Source organism: Colletotrichum lupini, chromosome 3 (genome assembly GCF_023278565.1).
Source record: "Colletotrichum lupini chromosome 3, complete sequence".
NCBI classification, from domain to species: domain Eukaryota; kingdom Fungi; phylum Ascomycota; class Sordariomycetes; order Glomerellales; family Glomerellaceae; genus Colletotrichum; species Colletotrichum lupini.
In genome coordinates, this window is record NC_064676.1 from 6178195 (window position 1) to 6204849 (window position 26655).

General features: G+C 53.5%; 12 protein-coding genes and 1 non-coding gene across 13 annotated transcripts; 6 read left to right on the plus strand and 7 right to left on the minus strand.

Annotated features, from left to right (window-relative positions):
- Window positions 1–1038: 1038 nt before the first annotated feature.
- Window positions 1039–5938, plus strand: CLUP02_06611 (Sec7 domain-containing protein; the record flags this gene model as incomplete). The annotated part of the gene is made up of 2 exons (XM_049285610.1): window positions 1039–3889; window positions 3945–5938. The coding sequence occupies 2 exons, from the start codon at window positions 1039–1041 to the stop codon at window positions 5936–5938; spliced, it is 4845 nt and encodes a 1614-aa protein (XP_049142753.1).
- Window positions 5939–7222: 1284 nt separating this feature from the next.
- On the plus strand, window positions 7223–7943 carry CLUP02_06612 (uncharacterized protein; the record flags this gene model as incomplete). The annotated part of the gene is made up of 3 exons (XM_049285611.1): window positions 7223–7381; window positions 7532–7738; window positions 7803–7943. The coding sequence occupies 3 exons, from the start codon at window positions 7223–7225 to the stop codon at window positions 7941–7943; spliced, it is 507 nt and encodes a 168-aa protein (XP_049142754.1).
- A 347-nt stretch (window positions 7944–8290) lies between these two features.
- CLUP02_06613 (methyltransferase domain-containing protein) lies at window positions 8291–10502 on the minus strand (the record flags this gene model as incomplete). Its single annotated transcript, XM_049285612.1, has 11 exons — window positions 8291–8360; window positions 8438–8857; window positions 8936–9073; window positions 9122–9159; window positions 9213–9250; window positions 9324–9453; window positions 9512–9534; window positions 9596–9681; window positions 9737–9765; window positions 9822–10212; window positions 10477–10502. The coding sequence occupies 11 exons, from the start codon at window positions 10500–10502 to the stop codon at window positions 8291–8293; spliced, it is 1389 nt and encodes a 462-aa protein (XP_049142755.1).
- CLUP02_06614 (uncharacterized protein) lies at window positions 10353–11104 on the plus strand (the record flags this gene model as incomplete). The annotated part of the gene is made up of 4 exons (XM_049285613.1): window positions 10353–10363; window positions 10428–10600; window positions 10711–10995; window positions 11073–11104. 4 exons carry the CDS (start codon window positions 10353–10355, stop codon window positions 11102–11104), a joined length of 501 nt encoding a protein of 166 aa, XP_049142756.1.
- Window positions 11105–12227: 1123 nt separating this feature from the next.
- CLUP02_06615 (uncharacterized protein) lies at window positions 12228–12450 on the minus strand (the record flags this gene model as incomplete). Its single annotated transcript, XM_049285614.1, has 2 exons — window positions 12228–12346; window positions 12420–12450. The coding sequence occupies 2 exons, from the start codon at window positions 12448–12450 to the stop codon at window positions 12228–12230; spliced, it is 150 nt and encodes a 49-aa protein (XP_049142757.1).
- A 762-nt stretch (window positions 12451–13212) lies between these two features.
- CLUP02_06616 (uncharacterized protein) lies at window positions 13213–14982 on the minus strand (the record flags this gene model as incomplete). The annotated part of the gene is made up of 2 exons (XM_049285615.1): window positions 13213–14436; window positions 14965–14982. 2 exons carry the CDS (start codon window positions 14980–14982, stop codon window positions 13213–13215), a joined length of 1242 nt encoding a protein of 413 aa, XP_049142758.1.
- Window positions 14983–15091: 109 nt separating this feature from the next.
- Window positions 15092–15355, minus strand: CLUP02_06617 (uncharacterized protein; the record flags this gene model as incomplete). Its single annotated transcript, XM_049285616.1, has 2 exons — window positions 15092–15202; window positions 15275–15355. The coding sequence occupies 2 exons, from the start codon at window positions 15353–15355 to the stop codon at window positions 15092–15094; spliced, it is 192 nt and encodes a 63-aa protein (XP_049142759.1).
- Window positions 15356–16997: 1642 nt separating this feature from the next.
- CLUP02_06618 (aspartyl-tRNA synthetase) lies at window positions 16998–19732 on the plus strand (the record flags this gene model as incomplete). Its single annotated transcript, XM_049285617.1, has 2 exons — window positions 16998–17990; window positions 18041–19732. The coding sequence occupies 2 exons, from the start codon at window positions 16998–17000 to the stop codon at window positions 19730–19732; spliced, it is 2685 nt and encodes an 894-aa protein (XP_049142760.1).
- A 1185-nt stretch (window positions 19733–20917) lies between these two features.
- On the minus strand, window positions 20918–22630 carry CLUP02_06619 (uncharacterized protein; the record flags this gene model as incomplete). The annotated part of the gene is made up of 2 exons (XM_049285618.1): window positions 20918–22309; window positions 22391–22630. 2 exons carry the CDS (start codon window positions 22628–22630, stop codon window positions 20918–20920), a joined length of 1632 nt encoding a protein of 543 aa, XP_049142761.1.
- Window positions 22631–22860: 230 nt separating this feature from the next.
- On the plus strand, window positions 22861–23387 carry CLUP02_06620 (uncharacterized protein; the record flags this gene model as incomplete). The annotated part of the gene is made up of 4 exons (XM_049285619.1): window positions 22861–22907; window positions 22976–23006; window positions 23065–23148; window positions 23274–23387. The coding sequence occupies 4 exons, from the start codon at window positions 22861–22863 to the stop codon at window positions 23385–23387; spliced, it is 276 nt and encodes a 91-aa protein (XP_049142762.1).
- A 120-nt stretch (window positions 23388–23507) lies between these two features.
- Window positions 23508–25316, plus strand: CLUP02_06621 (aldehyde dehydrogenase; the record flags this gene model as incomplete). Its single annotated transcript, XM_049285620.1, has 1 exon — window positions 23508–25316. One exon carries the CDS (start codon window positions 23508–23510, stop codon window positions 25314–25316), a length of 1809 nt encoding a protein of 602 aa, XP_049142763.1.
- A 270-nt stretch (window positions 25317–25586) lies between these two features.
- Window positions 25587–26633, minus strand: CLUP02_06622 (uncharacterized protein; the record flags this gene model as incomplete). The annotated part of the gene is made up of 4 exons (XM_049285621.1): window positions 25587–25728; window positions 25851–26025; window positions 26088–26341; window positions 26452–26633. 4 exons carry the CDS (start codon window positions 26631–26633, stop codon window positions 25587–25589), a joined length of 753 nt encoding a protein of 250 aa, XP_049142764.1.
- CLUP02_tRNA095 lies at window positions 25702–25785 on the minus strand. Its single transcript has one exon. It is a non-coding gene; the product is annotated as a tRNA-Gln (tRNA).
- Window positions 26634–26655: the final 22 nt, after the last annotated feature.

The window sequence follows — 26655 nt, forward strand, 5'->3', positions numbered from 1 at the left end:
CCACTTCATACACCACACCCTCACCCTCGTCCACGTCCACGTCCACGTCCACGTCCACGTCCTCGCTCTCGTCCTCCACCCCTCGCCCGTCGACGGCCGATCACCACCATCCATCCGGGGCCTAGCAAGTCCTAGGTCAGGGGAAGATTGAGGGTAGCATCCATCGCCTCTTTCGGAGCATCGTACCAACTTTCAAGGCCCGTCACTCTTACCCCCCAACATTCGCCTACTGAATACCCGGTCTCAATACTACCACTACTAGTACGAATACACGCTACCAACGACGGATACTAATACATAATCAAACCTTCCCGCGCACATTTCCCGCTCCTCGTGGCACTCTTGGCCCTTGAATGCCCACCCGCCCATGCCAAACGGGGGAAAACGGCAAAAGCACCACCAGAGAAAAAAGCAACCTGAACAGCTGCCCACTTCAGAAAAGAAACATTGCTGCAACGTCGTCCGCTAACACCTGACACCACCCCCCAAAAGACCCAAAGAAAGGGTCCAAAACGGGACTCGCTCGAGTCTTCATTTCGGCCACTCATTACTCGGTTGGGACTCGTTCACCCCGGGAGACAAAGCCGACCCGCGACACCAAAGTTCGAACCCGGCCTTGTGGACATTGCGACGCCTGAGAAGCCCACTTTGACCGTCAGTCTGCCTGTTCAAGCCTGCCCGCCGCCTGCTGTTCAAACTTCAAGGACCTCACTCCAGGCTCTGAATCCTGTGAGCCCGCCGGCAGACATCGACTGATTCTTACGGCGCTGCCATCGCCGTCGGATTGGATCGCTTGACCTACTGGCGTCGCATTGGATCAACCGCGTTGCACAATATTGGGGCGCGTCCCGACTCTTGTTCAGCGGCCGCACCTTGGCATCTATTTGGCGCCGGCCTGCTTGCTGCTACTACTGGCGACTACTACGGCACCTTACTGCATATGCGCCTTGCGCTTGCGCTTGATCGGATTGGATCTGGAAATGACTTGAAAACCCTTTTCGACCCCCACGATACCCTTTCGTCCCCCCCTCCTTCATCATGTACGCCGACACCCCGAGACGTTCCAGTCGTCGCCGTCCCGACCTCAACATCAACACCTCTCCTCCGCCCGCCGCCTACTCGAACAGGCCCGCCGCCGTTGTCGCGTCAAGAGGAGAACCTACAATTGCGCCGCCAGTCCCTCAAACACCACCGTCGAGTAACAGGAACAGGCCACCGCCGCCTACTTCGTCCTCATCCGTCGCCAAGGGCAAATCCAACAGTTCTCGGGCACTACGAGGCCCTGCTCTCTCTCGCCATGCCGACGACTCTTTCTTGGTAGACACTCCCGATTCGCCCGACAGCTTCGACATGTCCTCGAATAAAGAAAACGATAATCCCGACCAATCACGCCCCCGCGACTCCCACGATCTTTCATTGTCCCCGCGAAACGTTACACGCGACTCCCTCATGGCGAATATGCTCATGTCTCTCGACCAATTCTCCATGGGTGGCCCAGTCGGTGGCCCCTTTGGCAGTAGCCCGCCAAACATGCATGACGAGCCTTCTCAGCAGTACCAATACGATACCGACGGTGACGGTTTCTCTAGATCAGTGCGAGGTGGCCGCCCTGGACACACATACTCCTATAGCTCCGACTTTGACGCCGACGATGCGAGCAGGATATCCTCACGGGGTAGGAGGAGCAACAGTAGTTCCAACTTCCAACCTGGTCTGCACCGCATCAGCAGTATGCGGGAACCGCTGCGAAGCACTGCCAACTCCCAACGCCACATGCACTCTCGAGGTGGGAAGGGAAGCACAAAGAGTAGCAGCTCCAACAGCATTGATGCCGGCTATGCTCAAGTTCTCAGTAGCACCAGGTGGGCTTCCGGCTTCGGTGGCAGATCCTCGAGCTTCGACTATGGTCACCGCCCACCAGCCCTGCAGGCCACACAACATCAAGCTCAAGCGAACGGAGCTCCATGGCACATTGAATTCTCCAACACCTTTTTCACCGACGACTACGATGCCGCGCCGACGCCTACGGTGCCTGGCGGGCCCCGACGCATGATGCCGCCCGTGACCCCCCCTGCCGCGACCATTCCACAACCGCCCATGGCCGCATCCACGTCCGCAGCCGCACATGCACCATCGACTGTGGCTGTGGAGCCAGCCGAACCACCGCCCATTGTCCTCGAACGCAAACGGTCGAGTCGGTCCGCTAAAAGCACGTCGACATCCCGCCGAGCAGACAGCAACAACAACAAGTCCAGCACTCCACGAGAAGAAGTGCCCCCAATGCCTTCACCTGTCCCGGTATCTTCAGCTGCGCCAACATCGTCGCCAGCAACCGCACCCGTCACGGCATTCGAGTCTGAGTCGGCACCCGCGCCACACGTGGGCTACGGCAAGACAAAAGAGCCCGTGCACGCAGCTACAATTCCGACACAAGCACCGTCGCAGCAAACAAAAGAAAAACCGGGGTTTTTCAGGCGAGTCTTCGGCTCGTCTAGAAGCAATGCCTCCAACAACCCGCCCGAGACGCAAAATTCCACAGGCATAACGTCGTCAACATCTGTGGATTCTGTTGATCAGAGGTCCGGGAACCGATCTCTACACGTTGCCAACCAGATGAAGCCATCCGCCCCCGCCCCGCCCTCGAGGGATACATCTTCGTCCCATTCTCATCATCACGTGCTGCAAAAGAAACCGAGCTCCTTCTTTCGTCGCAGAAAGAAGTCTGTGTCCGCCGATGAGGTCCCTCCTGTGCCAGTTGCTGCCACTCTCGAACCGCCAATGCCCCCTCTGGTGGCCCCGATCCAGTTGCCCATCACCAAAGACAAGCTTTCTGCGAAACCAGAGCCCAGCCCAATCAGCAGTCTGCGCAGGGTTATGAACCCGTACCTTAAAGGCAGCCCGGTGACGCCAAATACGCTCTTGACACCCCAATCTGCTCCCGTGCAACCTGCCTACTCCGAAATGACCTCCGATCCCGCTCCAGCTTCAAACGGTGAGAGGGCCGAAGAACAACCACGATCCTTCTCCCCCGAGTACGACCCGAGTCCCAATGCACGGATAAGAGAAGTCCGCTCAGGATCTCGTGATGATGACGATGATTATCATCCAGAGCATGAGCGCCGGACCGATACGCCCACAAGACCGCCCCCGGAACCTCCCATATCGTCCGAAAAGCGAAACAACTCCTTCCTCGATATCGATGGCAGTGACAATGAGGCAGACACTGAGTCGAAGCGAGGCAAGACAAAGAAAGATAGGAGCCACAAGTCTGGCAAGACAAGCAAAGAACCCTGCCCGTCCCGGAAGGGGACCTCAGACCGAAAGGATGATACCATTAGAGGCAGGAAGAACAACAGACTCGCGGTCGCTCCAGCAGACTCGGATGATGAAGGCAATAAATCAACACTAATCTTGCCAATGGAGGGTACTAGGTCTGCCAGCCGAGCTTCAGGGTCCACTACCACCGAGTACAAGTCTGCCATGAGCGGCACCCCTAGTGTCCGAGTCGAAACCACAGAGAATAGCCCCAAGGTCCTTGGCACATTTGAGGCTATGAGCACCAAGCCTCTGGATGAGCCCGACTTCATCGTTGGAGACCCAACAGAAGACGACCGCAAAAAGGCCCAAAAGATCTACGATGGTAACGAGGACTTCATCCAGAAGGAGAAGGCCGCTGCATGGATGGGTGAAGAAGGCCCCGTCCGGCAGAGGACTTTGCAAGCGTACATGGATCTGTATGACTTTGCCGACAAGAGCATTCTCCAGAGTCTCCGCTTGATCTGCGAGCGCCTTGTCTTTAGAGCAGAGACACAGCAGGTTGATCGTATCTTGGTTGCCTTTTCCAAGCGTTGGTGTGATTGCAACACCAACCACGGGTTCAAGGCATCCGGTATGTTGCTACTGTTGCCTCCAAATCATCAAGAACATAAACTAACATTATACAGACGTCATTCACACAATCTGCTACTCAATCATGCTGCTCAACACTGATTTGCACCTGGCTGACATCGAGCACAAGATGACGCGGAGTCAGTTCGTCAAGAACACCATGACTACCATCACTCAGGCGGTGATTGAGGCGGCCCCTGATGCGTTTGAGCGGCCGACCATTTTACCGGGTAAATCCAATAGCGCTCTTGGAGGCGACGATTCCAGACCGTCGATCGAAGAGCGGTTCGTTTCGCGCCGACTGTCGTTTCGACCGCCGCCGAGAAACGAGGGAGACGGGTCCGGAGACCACTGCCACGACGAATGCGGGCCCTTGGTCAAGTCACCGTTCGACGGTTCGATGCGAGCCTGGGAAAGCCAGGTCGAAGTTGTCCTCAAAGACATTTACGCCTCGATCCGCGACGAACGATTGCCTCTCTTCGGTGCCGATCCGTCCAAGAATCTGGCGCCCAACACCCAGAGCGGTCTCTCTGTTATTGGTATGCTGAAGCGAACGCCTAGCGTTCTGAGTAAGGCCCCGTCTGAGAGTCAGGCATCTATGCGTGGGCGCATAGCTGAAAATGGCCGTGCCAATTCTTCCAGATGGAATTCGAAGAGCAGGTCACGACCTCGTATGGGCAATCCGGGCTTCTCTTCGTCGCGAACGAGCTTCGAGGACGGAAATTCCATTTGGAGCCCTACAATATCATCGGCAACGTGGAGTAAGCTCTCGCTGGGCCGAACGCAAACATCGATGTCTGTGGATTCGCTCAGCTCGTCATTCCGTGGAGGCGACTATCAACAGTCCATCGGATTTGCCAACGCCCTTAGCCAGGCCGTCATCCGTGACGATGAATCCTGTCTCGGGAAGGAGCCGTCCATCATGAGCGACGAACTCAAACCCGCGCAACTCCTCGACGACGAATCGCTCGAGCTCGCCGGTCCTCCGTGGGTAAAGGAAGGCATGGTCATCCATAAGCACCATCTTGACGGCATTGAGAAGAAGGCCAAGGACCGGCACTGGAACGAGGTTTTTGCCGTCATTCAAAGAGGCCAAATGAGTATCTTTTCCTTCGGCACTAACAAGACGGGACGCAAGGGCCGCGGTCGCAATGCAACCAAGGGTCCGGCCATTGTGGGAGGCGGCAACTGGCAGGAAAATGCCACTAACCTAGGCACCTTCAGCCTCCGACAGACTCTAGCATCTACTCTGCCACCGCCTGGTTACTCGAGAGCTCGCCCTCACGTTTGGGCCCTCAGCTTGCCCACGGGCGCTGTTCACCTATTCCAAGTCGGAACCCCCGAGATTAGCAAAGAATTCGTCACTACAGCCAACTACTGGAGCGCGCGCTTAAGCACACACCCTCTAGTCGGCGGTATCAGTAATATCGAGTATGGCTGGAGCGACGCCATCATTAACAACGCACTGGTAACGGCTATCAACGAACAAACCGTGGGACCGGCAACTGGGCGCCAGCGCTCTAACTCAAGGCCCGGAAGCAGCGCCGCCGGAAACCCTAGACCTAGTATGTCGAGCTTCCGCTCAGCTGCTTCCCTCGACCACGGCTCCGGAGGCCCTTATAGCTCAGCCAGCCGCGGCAACAAGTTGCCTGGTGACAGGATCCACGTCGCCGAGTGGGCGCCACCAACACAGAGCATGCGGCCCAGTAACCTACCAGAAGAGGAGCAGCTCGATAGTCTCCTTGCCTACGTCAAGGGCATCGAAGATGACCTTCAGACGCACAACCAGCTTCGTAGCCCGATGTTGCTCGCCTTCACACCCCGCGGCAACAACGCCGTTCGCGCCATGGCCAACTGGGAGCGCAAGAGTGCCTACCTACTACGGGAGATTGTCAAGTTCAGGACATATGTCGACTGCTTGCAACAGGCTGAAACGCGCAAGACTGAAATTTACGGAGAGAGAGATTTGGCTCGCAGAGCCGCGAGGGGAGAGTTGGATGAGGGAGAGATTGAATTCGACGTCGAACGAGACACGCCAATCAGGACTTAGATGGACTTGGTGCATACACTATGCTACGGAGAACGAAGACGGGGGTGTTTGGCAGGGAAAACATGAGCAGTTCACGCGCGCGCAGAGAGCCGAGCCCACGACGATATGACCACATTGGACTCTAGGAGTTTGAGTTTGGGTGGGCGTCTTTTGGGTGTTGGTTTTGGCACACACATCATCTTTTGTTTTGTCTTTTCTTCTTCACTTCTTTTTATTTGTACAAACATAGTTTGATACCCAGATTTTTGTCAACGAGCCCGCTCCCACGTGGTTGTCTACCGTTCGACGGTAGGGAGCCGCGGGGAAGGGGCTTTTTTTTCCCTCTCTTACTTCACAGTGGCTTCGGGTGTTTCTCTCATTCCGTCTGGTGGGAGATGTGCCTTGCCTTTATATTAGATAGGGAGGGGTTTCATCATGACACGGAGGTCCGGCGGTCTCGCTGAGCGAGGGAGTTTGCAAACACGTCACGGCACAAATCGGCCTTGCTCGCATTGGGAGGAATTGGCTCGTCTCTGATTAATGAGGTGTAAATAGTAATACGGAGCAGAAGGATGAGAAAAAAATATAACGGGGAAACAACTTTGGTTTTGAAGATGGTTCTCTTCGCCCTGGTCTGATGTATGTGTCCGTGAATTGGGGAGCCAAGAATTTCTACTTGAAGAGACCGCCATTGCGTAGGGTTTGAACGGCTCCTCACTTAATCTCCTGTTGCCCATGTCAACAAATTTAAAGTGCCTATGGAGTGATATCATCTCACTATCTACTTGTCTCATTAGCTTCACAATGATCATTGAATCGACGTTCACCTCCTGGAGTTCATCCCATGTCAAATGAGTTCCGTCCAATTGGTTGACACGTTCCCACCATCAGCATATTCCGCTATCCCCGCTGGGGGCGTGCGTGGGGCTCCCGGGAATGAATGCACTGCTTGCTATTCTTTCACGTCATCCATCCACTCGGCATTCGGTATTTTTTACCCCACCATCTTGTCAACCTCCAACTCACAGCTCTCCGATCTTCAACTACCTTACCTACACTAGGTTTCTTGTATCTGAATTGCCAACCCGATTTATCATCTGAGAGCCTCCCCGCGGTTTCGAGGATAATTCAACCAAAGTCCATCTTAGAGTTTCTCAAGGGTAAGCTGAGTCTCTGTTCAAGCTAATAGGCCCCCCGCAGCGAAGACTTGCAGTCCTTTCACATGTCAACACACGGCGAAACTGATACACTTGCTCTCCAGGCAACACACACACATATTCCTCAGGACTCGGAATTTTCAAAATCATGGATTCTTCGCAAAGCGCCAACTCCCTACCGCCCGAAGCAATCGCCCTCGCGGGACGAATGTACGACGCCGCGCGGAAAGGGGATCTCGCCATCTTCCAGCAGGCGTTGCCGGCTGGGTTGCCGGCGAATATGACGAACGAGAAGGGTGATACGTTGGTATGTGCTTTATGATTTGCCCGTCCTCTGAAGAAGAAAAGAAGAAGAAGAAGACGGAGAAAAGTAGAAAGAAAGAAAGAGAGAAACGCCTTAGTCTGATTGTGTTTAGAACGTTTTGCTAATTGGTGGTTTGTTTCTTGGAATGTCTAGCTCATGCTAGCCGCGTATCACGGACACGCGGACCTGGTGAAGTTGCTCATCCAGCACGGGGCCGATGCGAATCGGCTGAACGATCGGGGGCAGAGCCCGCTTGCTGGGGCGGTGTTTAAGCAAGAGGATAAAGTTATCGAGGTTCGTTCCAATGTTATTTCGCCGCTTTGCCCTACTGAAAGTCCGCCGATAACGAGATGCCCGGGGGTGGCGGCCTTCTCATTTCCCGGTTCTCGCCTAAGTCATGGTGTTCTGACATGTTCGCAAATAGGTTCTACTCGAGGGCGGCGCCGATCCTGATTTTGGTTCTCCGAGCGCGTTGCAGTGTGTTGCTATGTTTAAGCAGCAGGACAAGTGGCAAGCTAAATTTGAATCTGCGCCAGGTCGAGGAAAGGTTGTTCCAGAATCATGAAATGAGACGTCACGCAGGAAACAGGAAAGTTGGCGGTATTATGTTCCTGTGCCAGACACGTTCCATAAAGCCGCAAGAACCCCATTTGTAGTCGAACCTCGGTAGAGATGGGGTCATACTCTCTCTGACAGGCTGGGGTCACCTGATATAATTTACTGAGGAAGATAAGTTGATAACCGCCCATCTTTATGGAGAAACCGGGCACTCGATTGATGCATGAGGCCATCTTGCACTTTAAATAGAATTGGATGACTTGACAGGTCTTGAATATTGATTGCGGTAGTCTGTAATCCTTTAATTGCAACTACGTCTGTCTTCCATCAACCGAAGCTTTTCCATAATTTCTGTCATACCGGCGGCGGCACTCCTCCATTGTTTCCCTCTTCTTCGAAGGGCTTCTGAGCGTAAACAACGTGGCTATCAGACATGTTAGCCTCAATACCGGTTTGAACTCACAAAATGGAAAAGGGAAAAATAAAAAGAAATCAACGTACTGATCAAAAATGGCATGGCAAGCGCCCTCCTTCAACTCTTTGCGAACTCTTGCGAGCAACACCATGACTTCCTCCTTGGTCTGTCCTAAAAACCCGCAAAAGATCTTCAGCGTGAAGCCCTCTAGACCTTCGAGCAGCTGAACCAGGTTCAACATGCCGACGTCGGCGTAGTACTCGTCCTTAGCCCAGGGTCCGATGGGGACCTTGAACCGCTGGTGCGTGATGTTTTGGAACCCGGCGTCCCGGACCCAGCCTTCGAGTTGGGGGCCCGGGCGGGCGGTGCGGCCCATGGCCTCGCAGGCGTCAATGTACTGCCTGTTCCACTGGCGCGTGGCGTGGTCTTCTGTGTAGGTGCCGTCGTCTGAGTAGTAGAGCCCGTCCATATCCTGGAATTCGACCCATCCGCCTGGGTTGACGTTGCTAAAGCGTTTCATGATTAGTAGGTGTAAGGCAACTAAGAAGAATTGCAGACACTGCACCACATCTCGGGCTACTTACTCATACATGTTTCTGATAAGCCTAGGCCAGTCTTGAATTGAGATGATCATGTATCGACAAAAGATGTAGTCGTATTTATGCTCGTTGATCCAAGGGCTCTCGACATCGTCAATTTCGAACCTTACGTTCGCCGGGACCCTTGCCAAGTCAATAAGTTTCTTCCACGCAGATTCGGACATTTCTTACCATCCAGGCTGAATGGGACTTAAGTCGTTTCCGATAATCTGTTTGGTCACTCAGCATCACTTCGCGGTTCGACCCGCTTGAAGACACTAACCTCCGCGTTTTCGAAAATGTCGCCCATTTCCACCGACCCTACATTGATTCCAGGTCAGCATCTTCTTTTATCAAAGAGCGACGGGGTCCATTGTTGTTTTCTTCTTCTTACAAATTCCAGTGCCTGTCCCAATATCCAAGACTCGATGAAGAGTTTCCGCCCTGAGGGGTGCCAAAAATAGCCTGTTGCCAATTGATCTGACCATGAGTGCGTGGGCTATGTCCAAGCGTTCCATTTCGCGCTGCATGGCTTTTAGAGTCTTTTAAGCTTCAAAATTGGTTTCTGCATTTTTAACAAACCTCATCGTTTGGGAAGGAGTAGGCTAAAGACACCATGTGAATTAGACCAAGCAGTAAAGAGTGATGCACCGAAAACACACTCACATCCTGGTCGGAAAGCGTGATATCTTCTTCCATATTCGACCGGGTAGTCGACAACGCTCGAAGTTAGGGACGCGGAGTAGTTTGTTCTGTGTGAATCTTTATTAGCTTTGAACAGCACCCAGGATGGGAAGTGGCACATACATCCTTTCATCGATGGTAGACCCGTCAGTCTAGGAAAGCCATTAGTTCACTGTTGTTTTGTCCCGGGAAAGGTAAATAAACAGACGCTAGCTCCATCATCACTCGCTTCGATAAGGCCGGGGGTATTGGCTGTTGGTGTTGCTGCTGTCCCTGGTGGCGAGTTTTGGACTGCCAAAGGACTTGTTGGCGTGGGTGTTGCAACCGGCTCGGACGTTGCGGTTGGTTCAGCTGTCTCGGCTGTCTCTGACGAGACGGTCGCTTCGGACGTATCGGCTGGCCCCGACGAGACAGTCACTCTAGACGTCGCAACCGGCTCAGATGTGACTGCTGGTGAAGAGGCCGCGGTTGGGGGAGATGCAACAGTTTGAACAGCTGCATCGACGCCAGCCACATTGGCCAGAGGAGTCGTAGGTTGAGGTGAAGGTGAACCAGCCATCTCTTGTGTCTCAGTCACACAAACTGGGCCTGTGTCGCGGCTGAGATGGATGTCACCCGTTGTGAAGAGACAAAGTAAGTGAACAAGAGAAACGAGCCAATCGACCCAAATGGTTTGCTTCCGCTTTTGAAGGAAAATTGAACTGGCTTGGAGCATCTAACGGACAGGGATCTCGTTTTCATGTCCCACTTGTTGGTGCAAGCAGGATGATGCCCAGCCGTACGGATGCAGGAAAAGTGTCTCCATTCGGTCTAGAGTATCCCCGGGCTTGCATTACTCCAAGGATCTAGATAGAACTCCTCACCAATCGATCGCTACCGCTTCTGCCATCGCCGTAGCCCGACCGCTCGGAAGTTTTGGAACTGCATACGCAACCCACGTCCGCCGCATCATCGACCCAGCGATGCCTTTTACCCCTCTCCGCCAAGGTGGGCGGGCAAACGCGCCTTGCGGTAAAAGATAATACAAGAACGAAGACAGAAGGGCAGAAGACGGACCGATGGTTGAGCATTCGCTTTAATTCCAACAGACTCGCGAGGAGAGAATTTCAACAGGGACGATATGACCCCAATCACCGTAGATATTGTAACCGAGTTTTTTCATCTTGTGCTACAAGGGGAGGTAAAGAGAACTTCTATTCCGTCTTATGACTATTCCGAGGACTTCTCCAGCCGTCACGTCTACTTGTTTCCAGCACTTTCAAAGAAGGGCGGGGCAACTGCGTCATCGGAGGAAGCTGCCGCCTCCGCGAAACGGAATGTCGCAGGTCAAATGAGATTGTGGCGTCTCATTCGTCCTGTTATCTCGAAACGATCGAGTCAAGGTTACAAAAGACACAACATCATATTATCAAGTAATAATATCTCCCAAAGGCAACATGCCTGTCAATGACTTTCTGAGCTGTATCCTGCGTAACGACCTACCACATTTGACGAACTGAGGCCTGATCTGTCAATGGCTTCTTTGTTCGGGACGTTTTATTGACGACTGTCAGAGTTTGAATGGAAATCGTCGCTTGGGGGCGAGTATCTCGCAACTTCCGTGCGTTTCTGGTACAGATGAAAGTATATGAATCATTTCGTTGTGGAGCGCCTCGAATTTGGTTCTACAGACTAAGTCACAGGTAAGATTGTAACGTAATTCCTGATGTCTTGCCACAAATTTCCCAACCTTGGGCCGTATGCGTTTATGTCCCATTCATGTCTTAAGATCGTATATTACTAGAAAGACCAGGTCACTAGTTTTTATTACCTTGCAGCTGAGAATATTGTAGACGGAAGAAATTCATAGGTCATGCGTCTGTGCTCTCTATGTTTCCTCATTCCCGACTCAATGGGTCTATTTGTGTTCTAGTAAAGATAGAATGAATTATCGAGGCCTCTGAATAACCCATATCTACGACAAGCAGTTGGTCGTGGGGTGGTTTCTAGTGATGAGCCTTCCAGTCTGAAATCGCCATCTTCCGCAAACGAATCTATGCATATATCTAGGGCGCGGCTGGCGAGAGAAAGAATAATCTAGGATCTATCATCAAGAAATCAACGTTGTCGCCAAAGACTCACCGAGCCACCTTCATAATATTTCCTTGGTATCTACTATGGGATCAATCAGCTCTCGATCCGAATCTACTTTGATATGTTGATCAAGGTAACCTCTAAAGTCAACATAAGAAAGCGTCGCAAGCCGCGATGATCGACACGGGGCGCTGCATTGCCTGTCTAAAAAAATGCCCTAGCTAATCAGAAGAGCCACAAGCATCCTAGACTTGAGGTGTAAAGTCAAATGGGTAGATCCAGCAGCGTACGCGTGACGTTGGGCTTGGCATTCCACGAATCAAACATCTTGGCAAGGTGGCTTAAAAGGTTATTTTTCCAACGTCACCTAGAACTTCACTGCCCTCTTCGCACGTCATCTTGTTTTATCTCTCTGAAAAAGTCGCTAGGAACAGTAAGACATGCATTCAATTTGTTCCTACTCATGAATGTAATGGGGCACAGCTCTGTACGGATGCCCTGAAGACTCCTCAGTCGATGTTCATAATTAGGTTTCTATTTGTCACAAAAAGCGGGCCCACTCAATGTGGGCAGCATTAACCACATCCATATCTCGTGACACACCCCCCAGACGCCTAGAGCCGTCATCCGTACAATGGACGTCTGTACTGCGCCTCAGCCCTGCAGATAGCAGCCTCAGCCCTACAGGTGGCAGACTAGTCAGAAAACCTAGTATCTATACTGCGCCTCAGCCCCGCAGGTGGCAGGCTAGCTAGAAAAACCATGCCTATACGGAGACTCGAACGGTCGCCTCTCGCTTTTGGGGTGCACGACCTGTAGATAATGCGGTACTTAACCATTGTGGCAATAGCGGATAGGAGCTGGGCTCATAACTGTCACGAGTTATGGCACGCAGCAATGGGCATACGGAGTGTGGTAAAAGTGGCTTCGTAAAAGGAAACCCGGCTTGGTTCTGTGGGTTGCTCGTGCTCGAGGAAGTCGAAAGGTTCGTACTGGGAGTTGTGTCTGGAAGCTGCTGGCGGAGGATTTCCTAGTTTCTTTAGTCGTTCTCGAACGCCTCATAACGGGCTTAGTAAGCTCGTAGTTCTTCCTTATTACGGGTTACGACTAATCGTCCGAATTCTGAGGGCAAAGTGAGCGCCATAGAGGGGTCGAGGAATGCGTTAGAATCTGGAGCGTCTAAGTCGACGTACTTCTAGACCCCGACGCCCTCACTTATAACACGAAGTGCGTTAAACTATTTAATCTAACTATCGTAGCTAGTTAATTTAGCTTAGGCCAAAGTGGGTACGAGTGAGTCGGTCATCTTGAAGAGATCGTAGGAATCGTGTTGATAAGTGCGTTATCGTGGTATGGGGTCTTAACTAAGAGCTGGGCTCATAACTGTCACAAAAAGCGGGCCCACTCAATGTGGGCAGCATTAACCACATCCATATCTCGTGACACTATTTCGCTCAAATCGCCTGGAAATCAATATACAGTTCTTAGGTATCTCTCTAGCACCCACGAGGTCAGAAATTTAACCCTCACTCTAGCTTCCACGTCATCCCTGTATTATCAAACCATTCTTCAATGGCTGTTATGGCTTCTTTGTACTCAACCATGACCGTTTCCTTGGGCGCGAACGGTGGAGGTTTGTCCCAGGCGTGCTTCTCAGCCTCGACAACACGTGTGCTGACCCGGCGTCCGCGGGATCTTACTCTTTCCGCAAAGGCCTGTCCCTCCAATAACAACATGTCATGCTCGCACATGCACAGGTGCACTGGTGGCAGGCGATCTATCATCTCATCTGTCATGAGACCAGGCGAGAGGCGCGGATCACCACGTTCGGACCTTGGCCTCGGGGGATATATGTACGACGCATCGAAAAGGTCAGTCATGCCCTTGGGAAGAGTCATTTCTGGCTTTCCACATGTCTTGCGCTTCTGGGGCCTAGTCATGGTCCAATCCAAGAGCGGGTAGAACAAGACTATGCCGGAGATGTCGGGAACAGGTAGTTTAAGTTTGTATCCCCACCGATCAGGGTCCTGGAGAATGTTCCAACTGGCAAGGGCCAGTGTGCCTCCAGCCGAGAAACCCGACAACACGACCTTGTTTATGTCGATGCGGAATTCTTCGGCACGTGCGACGATCTGAAGAATAGAGTCGGCGGAGTCCTCCACCGGTGTGGGGAAAGGGTACCCCGGGGCCAGGCGGTAGCTCACGGAGAAGACGACGGCATTGAGGGCCGTGGCTACGGCGCCAGCCCAGCGGGCATCATCAGTGCCCTGTCCGAGGATGAAGCCCCCGCCGTGGAAGTTGATTACCGCAGGGATCTTGCCGGTGGGTTTACTGGAGGAGTTGGTGGGAGGAAGATAAACATCGACCCTGATCTTCTCCTTGCCGGCCCACTCTGAGAGGGTAGAATCTAGCCAGATGACTCTATTCGCAGCCGGTGGGACGGGAGCGGACAGGTTCTGCAGGCCGAAGGCAAAAGCGGCCCCCGAGCGTAGGGCAACGGCATTGGCCGTCAAGCGCCATCGCGCGATATTCTCGAGTGGATTATCGTACTCATCGTCGGAAGCGCCGGCTATGCTACTGGCGACGCTATTGGCCTTGCTCGCGGCCTTACTCTCAGCTTTTCGTTCTTTCCTACTGGCTCTACTCTCTTTGGAGACGTTGGAGATGTTGGAAATGGTGCGAGTAAGCTTGCTCTGTAGCATCGGGAACGCGGACTGCGCGGAGCGCGTGCGGGAGTCAGGAGGATTAAGCTAGTGGGTATTGGTAAGGCTGGCAGGCAACAACGAGGGGCGATCGGGCATTCAGACGGACAATGAATCGAATGTCTCAAAGGTTGCGAGCGGTGAGAGGGTCAGGTAAACAGTGGTATACCGGGTGTGTCGGAACGGGTTCGATTGATAATAGGTCGAGGGGATGAGAAAGAGGGACGGAAGAGATGGGAGGATGGGAGAGAATGTGACAAATCAAGGGTGCGCAAGGAATCTTCGGGATACGTCGTTGAGCAAAGGCTGTGGTCTGTAGAGGGCTAGAGGCTGCAAATGAACGGCAAAGGTGTTCCGCTGGCGGGAAGCTAAGGATCCCGGGCGGGTTGGAGGAAAAGCATCAGGTGTCGTTAACGTTGAGGGAGGGTTTTCTTGGCAGCGGTGCCTTGCCTTGCCTGGCTTGGCTTGGTGTGACTGATGTAATGTACGGATACGTAGTAAGGTATGTATGTACTGTGTAGATGTGTCCGGTGTGGCTCAGGTAAAGATCGATAGGTAGCTGTGGCTGAGTTTGACGTCGTGGTGATGGAGCATGTTCGGTCGGACGGGGCGAATATCAAGGCAGTGTCTCTGTACGCGTGTTTAGGGGGTTTGGAAGACATGCAAACCTGAGACGAAAGCAAACAATCACAAAGCAATAATATCAGCCGAGGCGGCAGGCTTGGTGTGAAATTTCAAGGCAGGGAAGGAGGGCATCGAGATGGGATGTCATGATGAATATGACACCACCAGAAACGAGTAAATGGCAGCTGCGCTTGCGGCACAAGTGTGTGTGAGGTGAGGTCAAGGTGAGGTTGAATGAAGGACGGGAGGGAGGGACTGCCACGGTGGCTAGTGAGGCGGCGACTTTCACTAGGGAGGTGTGCCGAGGCAATTTGACGTCATTTTTGGGCCGTTTGTAGGCCATTTTGGTGTGGGTGTGGGGCCGTCGTTTCCGGGATGCCGGAGCCAACTCACCCTATTCTATGTACACAGTATACTACAACTGAATCCCTATTACCTTTTGTCTACCTGTCTTGTTTCTAGATGATGCTAGAAGCCTGACCAATGGGACCATCTTTTACGCAGCAGACAATGTTTTACATCCTGGTCCGGCACTGCTTCTATGAGTCGATATTGCCATGGTGACCCCGACAAGCAGCCAAGCACCCTTGTAGACGGGAAGGAGCGGACCTGCTTCTGGGACGATCCCCGGAGCAAACGGTCCACGAGTGACCATAACATCTACCTTAGGGTGCGTGGGTACCTACTACCATAAGGTGAGATATGGAAGGCGTGTGTCAGCCGCGCAGAATTTCGGAGCCGATGTCCGTGACTCTGCCGGCTTCTATGCCATTTGCAACCAAATGCTCTTTCCTTTTCCCCAAGCTCCCTTCCTCGACCTGCCTTTAATTCATTAGGTAAGGTATCCGGTACTCTGCACCTTCCAGCCTCAGAAGACAAACAATACGTATCGTAGGCATCCTGTGGCCCCACAGCCAATGACGTCCCGCTGACACCACAAGGCCGAAGCTTCCTCGAGGAAAGAGAGTAAACTTCGACGGGGATTGGAGCTCCAGAGAATGGAAAGAGACGGGACGATTCCACTCAGTCTCGACCCACGGCCGCTCTTGGGCCGCTCTTGTCCGATGCGATGCATTGCGATGAGATCGATGGCCTTGTATCCCCACCTTACCTGCACTTCCACTCGCACCTGTACTTGCAGCGTCAGGCGTCATGTTTTCGGCAAACTTTTCTTTCTCTCTCCTTCTGTTCGTAGACCCCCCCTGCTCACCCGTAGTCTACTTTCTCCCTCGACCGTCTACGGTCTCCAAGTGGAGGTCAGCATCAAAGGCAAGCACCTAAGGTACCAAGCGGTACTCGAAACCATGGCCTCTCATCGAGTACAGAGTACAGAGTGAAGCCTTTCTAGTCGTAGTATGTTCCCCCTGCTTGGCAGCCCGGACGCAATGTCACTTGATCTGCATCATCCACGCCCTGCCACGATGCCGTGTAAGCGTCTTGGGTCACCTATTGCGCGGCCGGTCTCTACCCTACCTTACCTTATAGGAGCCAAGCCAAGTCGTAGGGCAGCTCCGCGCATCTCCCGAGGCTCGGCCTCCCTGCTCATTGCCTCTGCCAAGTACCAGGTACACGTCGCACAAAGTCTATCAAGTACACACGAGAACCGACCTCGTGCCAATGCGGAGCTTGAACGCTCGACGGCCGCGATGAACCATGACGGAGTCCGACTGCGGTTGTGTCATTATCAATCTCTTCTCTCTTTCTTCTTTTCGTTCACTCCCGTAGGCTAGTCCCGGTCACGTTCACACCCTCGCAAACCTCCGCCCTTCCGCTTCCCGTCTGCATTGTCTTATACCTTGCTTCCCGCGCTCTAGCTACCCTGACGTCTCCTTCCTGTCTCCAGTATAAGCTATCTAGGCCAAACGACTCCATCTGCCTTGACCGAAACAGCAAGTCTTGTTGTTACTCACACCTGCAAGTGAAGCTACTCGCACATAGACACCATCTCATTCAAACTTCGCCTCGAGGACGACAGAGCAAACACCATGACGGAACACGAAGTTCCACGGCGGTCGTCCAGCACGCTCTCCCGCATAGCTCAGAGGTTCTCATTCTCTACCAAGACATCACCCTCCCCGACACCGACCCAGACCAAAACGACTCTATTCGAGAAGACTCGGGCATCGAGTTCTACTAGTCAATCAAGCAAGTCGAGCAAGTCGAGTACCGGACGGAGCCCAGCACGGAGCGGTGAGCTGAGGCGCCAACAAAGGGGCGAAAAGCTTCTTCGCCAAGAGGAAGAGAAGCGCGAACTGGAAGAGCGCCGTAGGATCGAGTACGAACAAGCTCGCAGTGCCGAGGATGAAGAAACTCGCGCACGGTACGGCGAAGGCGACGAGTCAGACTACCCGACTGAGCTCACAACCATCGGCGAGGCAGTCAAGCTCGATATCAACACCAAGGTGACCTTCCGAGCGAGGATCCACACCCAGCGGAACATCTCGAAACACCTAGACTTCATTCTCTTCCGCGATCAAACCGACACGATTCAAGGCGTATTGGCACACACGACGCCAAACATGGTAAAATGGGTTCAGAGGCTGCATCCCGAATCCATCGTTCAGGTATCTGGCACTTTGAAGAAGCCCGTCCAGGAAGTAAAGTCTGCACACCACCACCACATTGAAGTAGATGTCTACTCCATCCATCTCCTCAACCCAGCCAAGGCTCCTCCTTTCACAAACTACCAACCACCAGAGAGCATGAACTTCAGGTTGAACAACCGCATTCTCGATTTGCGACACCCCAGCAACCAAGCACTCTTCCGCGTGAGGGCCATGATCACACGCAAGTTTCGCGAAACACTGGACAACGGTGGCTTCATCGAGATTCAAACTCCTAAATTACAGCCAGCAGCCACCGAGAGCGGCGCCGAGGTGTTCAAACTGAACTACTTTGGACGGCGCGCATTCTTGGCGCAGAGCCCTCAGTTGGCAAAGCAGATGGCCATCTCTGCAGACTTCGGCAAGGTGTACGAAGTAAGTGATGCGACCCTGGCCGTATTATTGACATGTACTTACACATCTAGGTCGGTCCTGTTTTCCGAGCCGAAAACTCAAACACGCATCGCCATCTGACCGAGTATACCGGACTCGACATCGAGATGAAGATCCACAAGCATTATCACGAGCTCATCAGAGTCATTGACCAAGTGCTGAAGAACATCTTCACAGCCGTTCAGGCGATGCCTGAGCTGAAGATCATTCGTGAGCGGTTCCCCAGCGAAGACCTCGTATGGTTGGACGAAACCCCCATCATCCCGTTCCCCGAAGGATTGCAGATGCTTCGTGATGATGGCCGTGATGTGGCCGAAGAAGATCTGTCTACGCCGGATGAGATTCGGCTGGGCGAACTGGTCAAGCAGAAGTACGGAACAGACTACTACATCCTCGACAAGTTCCCCGCCAATGCCCGCCCATTCTACACACACAAGGCAGGCGACCCATTCTGGACTAATTCCTTTGATATCTTCATCCGCGGGCAGGAGATTTGCACTGGAGGCCAACGCATCAACGATCCCACGGAGCTGCGCAAGAATATGGCCGACAAGGGTATTTCGGAGGACGAGATGGCCGAATACTTGGAAGCGTTCGACCTTGGCGCTCCCCCTCATGGTGGTGCCGGCCTCGGTTTGGATCGCGTTGTGTTCCTCCTGCTGAACCTAGGAGATGTACGATATGGCACTCTCTTTTATCGCGACCCGAAGTCATTGCCCCAGCGGTCGTATGCTCTGCCACACCCGAATGCCGACACCACCAAGGCTTGGGCGGGCAAGGAGATTCCACCACTAGAAGACCTCATTGCCAACTACGGCGATGCCAGCAACACTTCATGGCTTGACGAACGATTCGAGCTCTGGCGACACAGCAGCGGTGCCGCGGTCGGTTATGTCAAGCGGGGCAAGTTTGCCATGGTTACAGGAGACCCTCTCTGCGACCGTGGTCAATACGAAGAGGTTATCCCAGCTTTCATTGAGTTCGTCAAAGACGAGCTCAAGTTGACGCCCGTGTGGATGTTGGTTTCCAACAAAGTTCAGGAAATCCTGGGGCGCCGCATCGGCTGGCGAACCATGAGCTGCACCGTAGAGCAGCGGGCCGACGCCGATCAGCACACCACACCCGACGGCCGCGCCGCTCGCCGCGTCAAGAAAGAAGGCATCAAGGTCCATGAGCTCAAGCCTGACGAAGATTTTATGAGGCGTGCCGATCAGTCCATCGAGGCTTGGAAGGAGAAGCGCAAGGGAAAGACTCAAGTCCATCTCACTGAGATCCGTCCCTGGATCGACCAAGCTCATCGCCGCTACTTCGCCGCCGAAAAGGACGGCAAGGTTCTATGCATGGTCGTTCTCGCGCAGCTGGCGCCCCGTTACGGATGGCAGGTCAAGTGGGCGCTCGACTTCCCCGACGCCCCCAACGGAACGATCGAAGTCCTTGTCGAGCACGCGCTCTCGTCCATCTCCGGCCCTGTCACCTTTGGTGCCGGAGTCAGCGAGAAGTTCATTCCCGGCGAGCACCTGCACGGTGTCAGGGCTAAGTTCCTCAGCAAGACCTATGCCGGCATTGTCAAGAGTCTGGGTCTCGGCAAGAAGGCCGAGTTCAGAGACAAGTTTGGAGTCTTGGGCGAGCAGGTGTACCTCTGCTACCCGCGCCGCGGCGTCAGCCTTTTTGATCTCAAGCAGGTTGTTAAGTTTTTCATGGATGAAGACGAGGCCAAGGTTTGAGACAGTTGGCATCGGTGACGACAGTGGGAGTGAGAAGCATGGAGTTGAATTTGCGACATTGCAAGCACGGCGTTTGGCTTTTCCTTTCCCTTTTGCTGCATAACCATTACGATACCTTTTGCGTTTGCGCATTTTTTTTTTTTGATTTTTCTCTCTTCTGTTTAGAGTCCTTCCTTTCGATACCAGCGTAGACTCGCACTCAGTGTTTCTCGCATGTCATAGCACCCCCATTGGACAAGTTCATAGCAGTGAACAGTTTCACAGCATTTATGTCCAGATAGCATTATCCCGTAGTAACATGAAAGAACCCACAGACGTACGCATACCTTTAAAACGATCTTTTCTGTTGTGAGGGTTGCATAAGAAAGTCAATGTCCGACGTCGGAGGCGCCGGAAACGTTGAGAAGCAAAAGCCTTGGTGGCCGTGGCGTCCCCGTTTCGTCCGTCTCGCATGCTGCATTTGCATCGCGTGGTATCCCGCCGGCAGGCAAAATAGGGCACGTCTGGGTAAATCATCATGGTAGGCGATGACGGTGGAAAGGGTTGACTCCAATTCGCTACTTTGGCAATAGAGCGATATGTCAAAACGCCCCGAATGCCGAGGGACGCGGGATGTACCTATCTTGGGGGCTGTGATGACATCTCTCCGATGTTTAATGCCTGCTAGCATGTTCCCTCAGATCGAGAGGAGGGGAGGGGAGGGGGGATTGCGGACATGCACGTGAGTGACAGAGTCAAGATGAGCATTGATACATGGCGACAATAATAGTTCATGAGTTCGTGTTTAGTTATTCATAGCAGTACAATTGGGATATCGTACAATACATCTACATCCACACACCATTCATCATCATCGAAAGAGCAACATCGGAAAAAGCAGAACCCTCTCAAAGGAAGGATTGCAGACCAAAATTCCAGACGTGACCGGCATAAGAAAAAAACGTGACTAGCTAGCTAGATGCCCCGAAAACTCCTGGGAATCAGTTTATCCTGGGTCCATTACTCTCTCATTCTCATTCTCTCCACCTGCGAAGCTGCGGGCTAAGGATTGGCGAAATTGCTTAAACAATAGATTCTGACATGAGGGGGTTGGGAATCTCAATGAGTGACTGATTCATGCTGTGATTCCCGTCTGCAAAGACAAGGCCCGCGTGTCATGGAAATTGGCACGTGAATGATGGGTGTCTAGTTCGCAGATGGGGGGTTGAGGTTTCTCAGCGCGTCCACGGACGACATGGACACCTCCTTCTCGAGCTTGTCCCAGCATTCGGGGTGTCCGAGGGCTGAGATCCAGTAGTTGCCCTGGAGATCCTTACCGAGAATGGTGAACACATTGCGAGAAAGGATGCTGCGCGTTCGGGCCAGAGAGTGGTGATAAGCGATCTTTCCGGGAGGAGGGCGGTTGAGCACTTCCGTGACGGTGGCATTGGCGGCGGTCTTTTCTGGGTCGTTGCCAGTAGTGTGTCCATTGGTTTGAATATCGCCGTTGACCGTGACCGGTTCAGAAATGCGCGGTATCACAGCAGGAGAAAAGTCGATGCAGTCAAAGAACTTGCAACGCGCCCAGTTGGTAAAAATGATGAGCATACTGTTTGGATTTCCGTAGATCGGCTGAGAACTGCACCGGCCTCCAGCACGGAGACGGCGCATGAAAGCCATGATCTGAGAAGGCGTGGTTTGAGTCTGAATATCGTGGCGGAAGCAGCGAGCGACGTATCCGAGGGGAGCTTTGAGGACTTCGGCAGAGCTAAGGAGGGTCCAGGTTCCGAGGGCAAAGTTCTGAACGTACAGCTTTCCGGGGGCGAAGACAGACTTGAGACGGCCAGTGATATCCACAGCGTTGAGAACAGTAACAGGTCGGTTGGATCCACGAGCGAGGCAGACAAGGCGGGTCCACCATGCCGTGAGCACGTCACCTTCACTGACGAAAGGCGCCTCTTCAGTTCCTAGCCCCTTCTCGTCCATGGCGTGCAGGTCTGCCATGGCGCGAGCGCGAAGGCCGGCGACAAAGTCGGCCGGCAGGCAGAGGACTTTGGACTCGATTTCCGGACGACGATACATATCCCAGAGGAACCGTAAGCTGAACCTGAAGTGGCGGAAACCCTTGAGCTGTCGCCGGTCAAGCAAGTATGCCTCCTTTTCAGGATCAGTGTCCACGCCAACGTCGTCGAGAATGTCCTTGTGAGCACCGTGTATAACAGGGACTTCTGCCTCGCGACCGGCAAGGACTTGCGACCAGGCCTGCACCAAGGCTTGCATACCCGCGGCGCCAAACATGACGTGTGAAAAAAGGAGACCGACAAGGGTTGCATCGTTGAAGGAGACGACATGGAGAGCAATCTGAGGCTCATCGGAGCACATGAGGTCTTCGAGCGTCTTGGGAGCGTCTTGACGAGCGCCAAGGTTATAGAAGTTGATGACACCAGGCTGGATTGACGGGGTGGAGGTGGTAGTGGGGAGGTGCTTGGCAATGTTGTGCTCCTTGATGCTGAAGTCGTGCACATCGTGGGAAAATCGAATGGCAGGGCGAGCAGGTGTGAACTGCTTCGGGACATGAAGCTCAAGTTGGTTGTCGGGCTTGATGATTGCTCGGGTTAGCAAGACCCCTTTCCAGAGCGTTGTTCAAGTGCCGAATTCTACACACAAGGGGACACTTACTCTCATCCTCATGCGACCACCAAGCTTTCTCCAGTCGCCAATCTCGATCAAACGAGAAAGAGAAAGATTGAGCTTCTCTGCGTCGAGGACATCGTCGAAGCGAAGCGTCCAGTTCAGAAGCATCTCACGAAAAGGCTTCGTATCGTCAAAGAAGTGAACCGGGTAGACGTCGTCCGTAGCTACCGTTGGCAGCTGGGTACGCTTGGGCTTACGGCCGACGAAAGAACGCATGTAATCCATGATGATTAGAGAAGGAAGAAGATGAGCGGTGTCGTTGTTGGCTGCCGAGAGCTCTGACAAGACTTCCAGCCGCAGACCAAGACAAGACCAGGCAAAGGCGAATCAATCCAAACGTTGAACAGAAATCCAGATGACTGGCGTCACAGGCCTGCGAGCCAAGTTGTAGGACACCGGCTTATATGGCATAAGAGATGCCATCCGTCTTGGCCGGAATTTTTAAGCCCAAGTCCATGGCAGCAGCTTCCAAGGCGTCTCTGCATGTGTACGGAGGTTTCCCGTAGGTTTGAAGCAGGGTCTGAGCAGACCGTTGGTCAAATGGTTCATTGCGTTGTGCAGATGCTGCAGCACCGAGAAACAGGCTTTGTCGAGAGAGTGTGTGCGTTTCGTACAGAAGCCGAGCGAGATCGTGCCCCCTTGAAGTATAACACTTGCAGCCGTTCCACCTTCAAGGCTGGGCTATGTCAACTATTACCCCATCCGTTCTCTGCTTGGCGGGGGAGACCAAAGCTAGCGAAACTGTTGGCCCTAGCCTCTAAGCTTGTTATGATCTTGCATTTTGATGGGGATCCCTGTCTGTGGTTTGCATCGCGTGTTACGAAATAGGTTGACAAAGTGAACCAACCCCGGAAAGTAAGGTGAATAGAGAGACTCTGTTATCGCGGCCGAGGATGGATGCCCACAGTGGAGCATAGTAGCACGGAGCCGGCCGGAGTTGGCTATCGATGCATCCCGCATAGTTCCCCGCAGTTGGAACTAAAGGCAGATGGATTGCTTACCACTCCAATAAAAGGTAAATGGCACGCCGCGGGCGACCTTTCGTTGCGAGGTGGCTTTTTGAACCGACGAAACTCTGAGTGACAGCCACACAAGAGACAAGATGACAGGACAGCCATACAACCTCTGGGTGGGAGGCCAGGAGAAGCCTGGTCATGCAGAGCAGTTCGTGACCTTTTCTTCCCTTTCTTCACCTTTCGAAGCTTCCCAGTACCCCGCGCGAGGGGCTGCAGGGCGCTTATCTGTGCTCGAGCTCATGCTCATGCTCATGCTCATGCTTATGCTCATACTCACACTTGTGCTGATGCTCGACTCTCACACGCCAACAGGATCCCGGTCGAAGACCCCGCGACAGGTGAGATCTTTGCCAAGTAAGTTCTCAGCCCTCAGCCTCAACTTCGATGCCCCGTCCGCAATTATTTCCCACACGGGTGAGACTGACTGGCGTCCGAATGCGTGCAGCTGTCACGCAGCGTCCCTGGAAGACGTTGAAGAAACGATTCGTCTGGCGCACGAAACCTTCAAGGCCGGAACGTGGTCTAGAGCGCCCCGTCATGTTCGCGCCGATGTTCTCGACAAGACGGCTGAGCTGCTCACCGCAGAGTTGCCCTCGCTGATTCCTCTCGAGGTGCGCCAAACCGGACGCGCGATACGCGAAATGCGTGCCCAAGTGCCCACGTTGGTCAAGTGGTTTAAATACTATGCCGCCCTGCTGCGCACTGAAGAGCGTGCGGTACTGCCAACTGTGGGCAAGCTGCACAACTGGATTGACCGTGTGCCGCTGGGTGTTGTGGTGCAGATCACGCCTTTCAACCACCCGCTCCTGGTTGCTGTCAAGAAGATAGCGCCCGCCCTTGCAGCGGGAAATAGCGTTGTGGTGAAGCCGAGTGAACTGACACCGCTCACGACGCTGCTGTTGGGCAAGATCTTACAGAAAGCTGGTGTGCCCGACGGAGTGTTCCACGTGCTTCCTGGATACGGCGCAACAACTGGCAAGGCCCTCGTCGAACATCGGCTTGTTCGCAAAGTCGACGTCACTGGCGGCACTGTGGCTGGGAGAGCCATTGGCTCGATTGTCGGCGGCAATCTGGCGCGGTACACGGCGGAACTGGGAGGTAAAGCGCCGCTGATCGTCTTCGAACAGGCCGATGTGGATGTTGCAGTCAATGGCATCGCATTCGGGTCCTTCATTGCTAGCGGACAAACATGCGTCGCCAGTACCAGAATTCTCGTCCAGGAAGGGATCATGCAGTCAGTGTTGGAGAAGCTGAAAGCCAAGGCCGAATCCATTGTCCGGCGGATGGGCTCACCGAGCAATCAGGAATCCATGATGGGCCCACTGGTGTCGGCGAAGCAATTGTCAAACGTAGAGGCGCTTGTGAATGAAGCGCTTGCTGCAGAAGGCGCAGCCTTTACGGGCGGTCGTCGCATGTCTGGAACCAGCAGCCTGGATGGAATCGACTTTGCCAAGGGATACTACTTTGAACCGACAGTGCTGGTGTCTCGTGCCGAAGGCGACATCCTCAAGTCGCGCATCTGGCGGGAGGAAGCGTTTGGGCCGGTGGTTGTAGTGGCGCCGTTCAAGACGGAATCAGAGGCCATCGCACTCGCCAACGACAGTGAATTCGGGTTAGGAGCGGGCATCTGGACGCGGGACGTGGCGCAAGCGTTTCGAGTGTCTGAAGAAATCGACGCAGGCATCGTGTGGGTGAATACGCACCATCGAAACGATCCCAGCAGTCCGTGGGGTGGCGCAACGAGCGCGAGCGGTGTTGGCAGCGAGAACGGTATCGATGCATACCAGGCCTACACGACGACCAAGAGCACAATCATTAGCTATGCAAGCCCAGAGGAGGCGCTGGAGGCAGACGACTGGTTCCGTGAGGGCGCTGGTGACGTGCGATACGGATAGACGGACCCTCGATAAGTAGATCCTCAATAGACGAAGTGTCGCCCATGGTTCAATTGACCAATGCCAGCTATTGAGTTGCGAATAAGAGTGGGAGAGAGAGAGAGAACGAGAGAGAGAATGATGTTCCTCTCATGTTCGGGGATGAAGTGCTCGTTTCACAAGTCGAGAACCCGTCAGTGCGTGGTCGCTTGTCATGATCCCGCGGCATGCAGGCCGAAAATCCGTCATTTGCGTCTCGGACCGCAGGTGCAAGCGAATTGTTGGAACGAGTCAACGAAGCAGGTCTCGCTCGGATGGAATCCAACGTGGAGGATTGGAAACATATGATGTAAAAAGAGGAATCTGTTGTCGGTTGAGATATTTCTGAGAACTGGCAAAAGAGATGAGGTCCATCCAGGATTCGAACCTGGGCCTACGGAAGGTTCTGAGAATCAGAATCCGACGTCCTAACCAACTAGACTAATAGACCTGTTGTTGCACATTACGCGATGCCATCTCGTATATAAAGGCTGCGCTTCTGTGTCCAGCCAGCACTGTCTGGCGGCGGCTGGCGCTTTGCGAGCCTTGCATCGATGTTGTTGTGTCGCTTCTCCGAGAAGCCATCCATTGTGCGGCTCAAAGTTGCGGAAGGGACGGATGAGCCCCGAAATAAGGTGATCTTGATTGGGTGTCTTGGATTGGACCGAGTTTGACGCAAGGTGTCCAAAGTCTCGTCACAAAAGTCTGATGGTTGATGGGATCTTCCATGCCGTTACCCGTGCCGCTACCCACGGCCAGAAGCACCGCATCCAAACGGGGCGGTCGTAGAGAGTGATTGGCTCTTCTTCTTGATCTCGACATTGGCAAGCTTCGTCAACGGCCGTCCAAGTGTTGGTTCTGTGGCTGTTTCTGTCTCGTCGTAAGTAGTCATATCGTTCTGGAATGTCTGATGCTTGTTCGGCTGGTCCTGTAGATGGGAGAAGAGGAGAAGAAAGCTGCGTCCCAGTCCTTGCCTTCCAATAGTCTCCTCGTCCTTCCGCTTCTCCCTGGTTTAGCTTAGGTAAGGCAGTTGCTCTACACTTATCCGGTGCCTTCCTACCCGACCTCACTTAGATGCTCCGTACTTGCCTCGATAGGTAATTAGATTTCGCATGACATCATCCGAACGCCATCCACTCCATTGTCTTTTGCACCACCACTGTCGCGGCCGAAACAGCACATCGTCTTTCTGACGGGACCTACGGGCACTGGCAAGACGACGATAGCAAAGTATCTGACAGGTTCGCTACGCATGACCTTTATCGAAGGCGACGACGTCTGTGCCCCTCCTCCCTCCATCCTCCCTCAGATGAACCGCCAA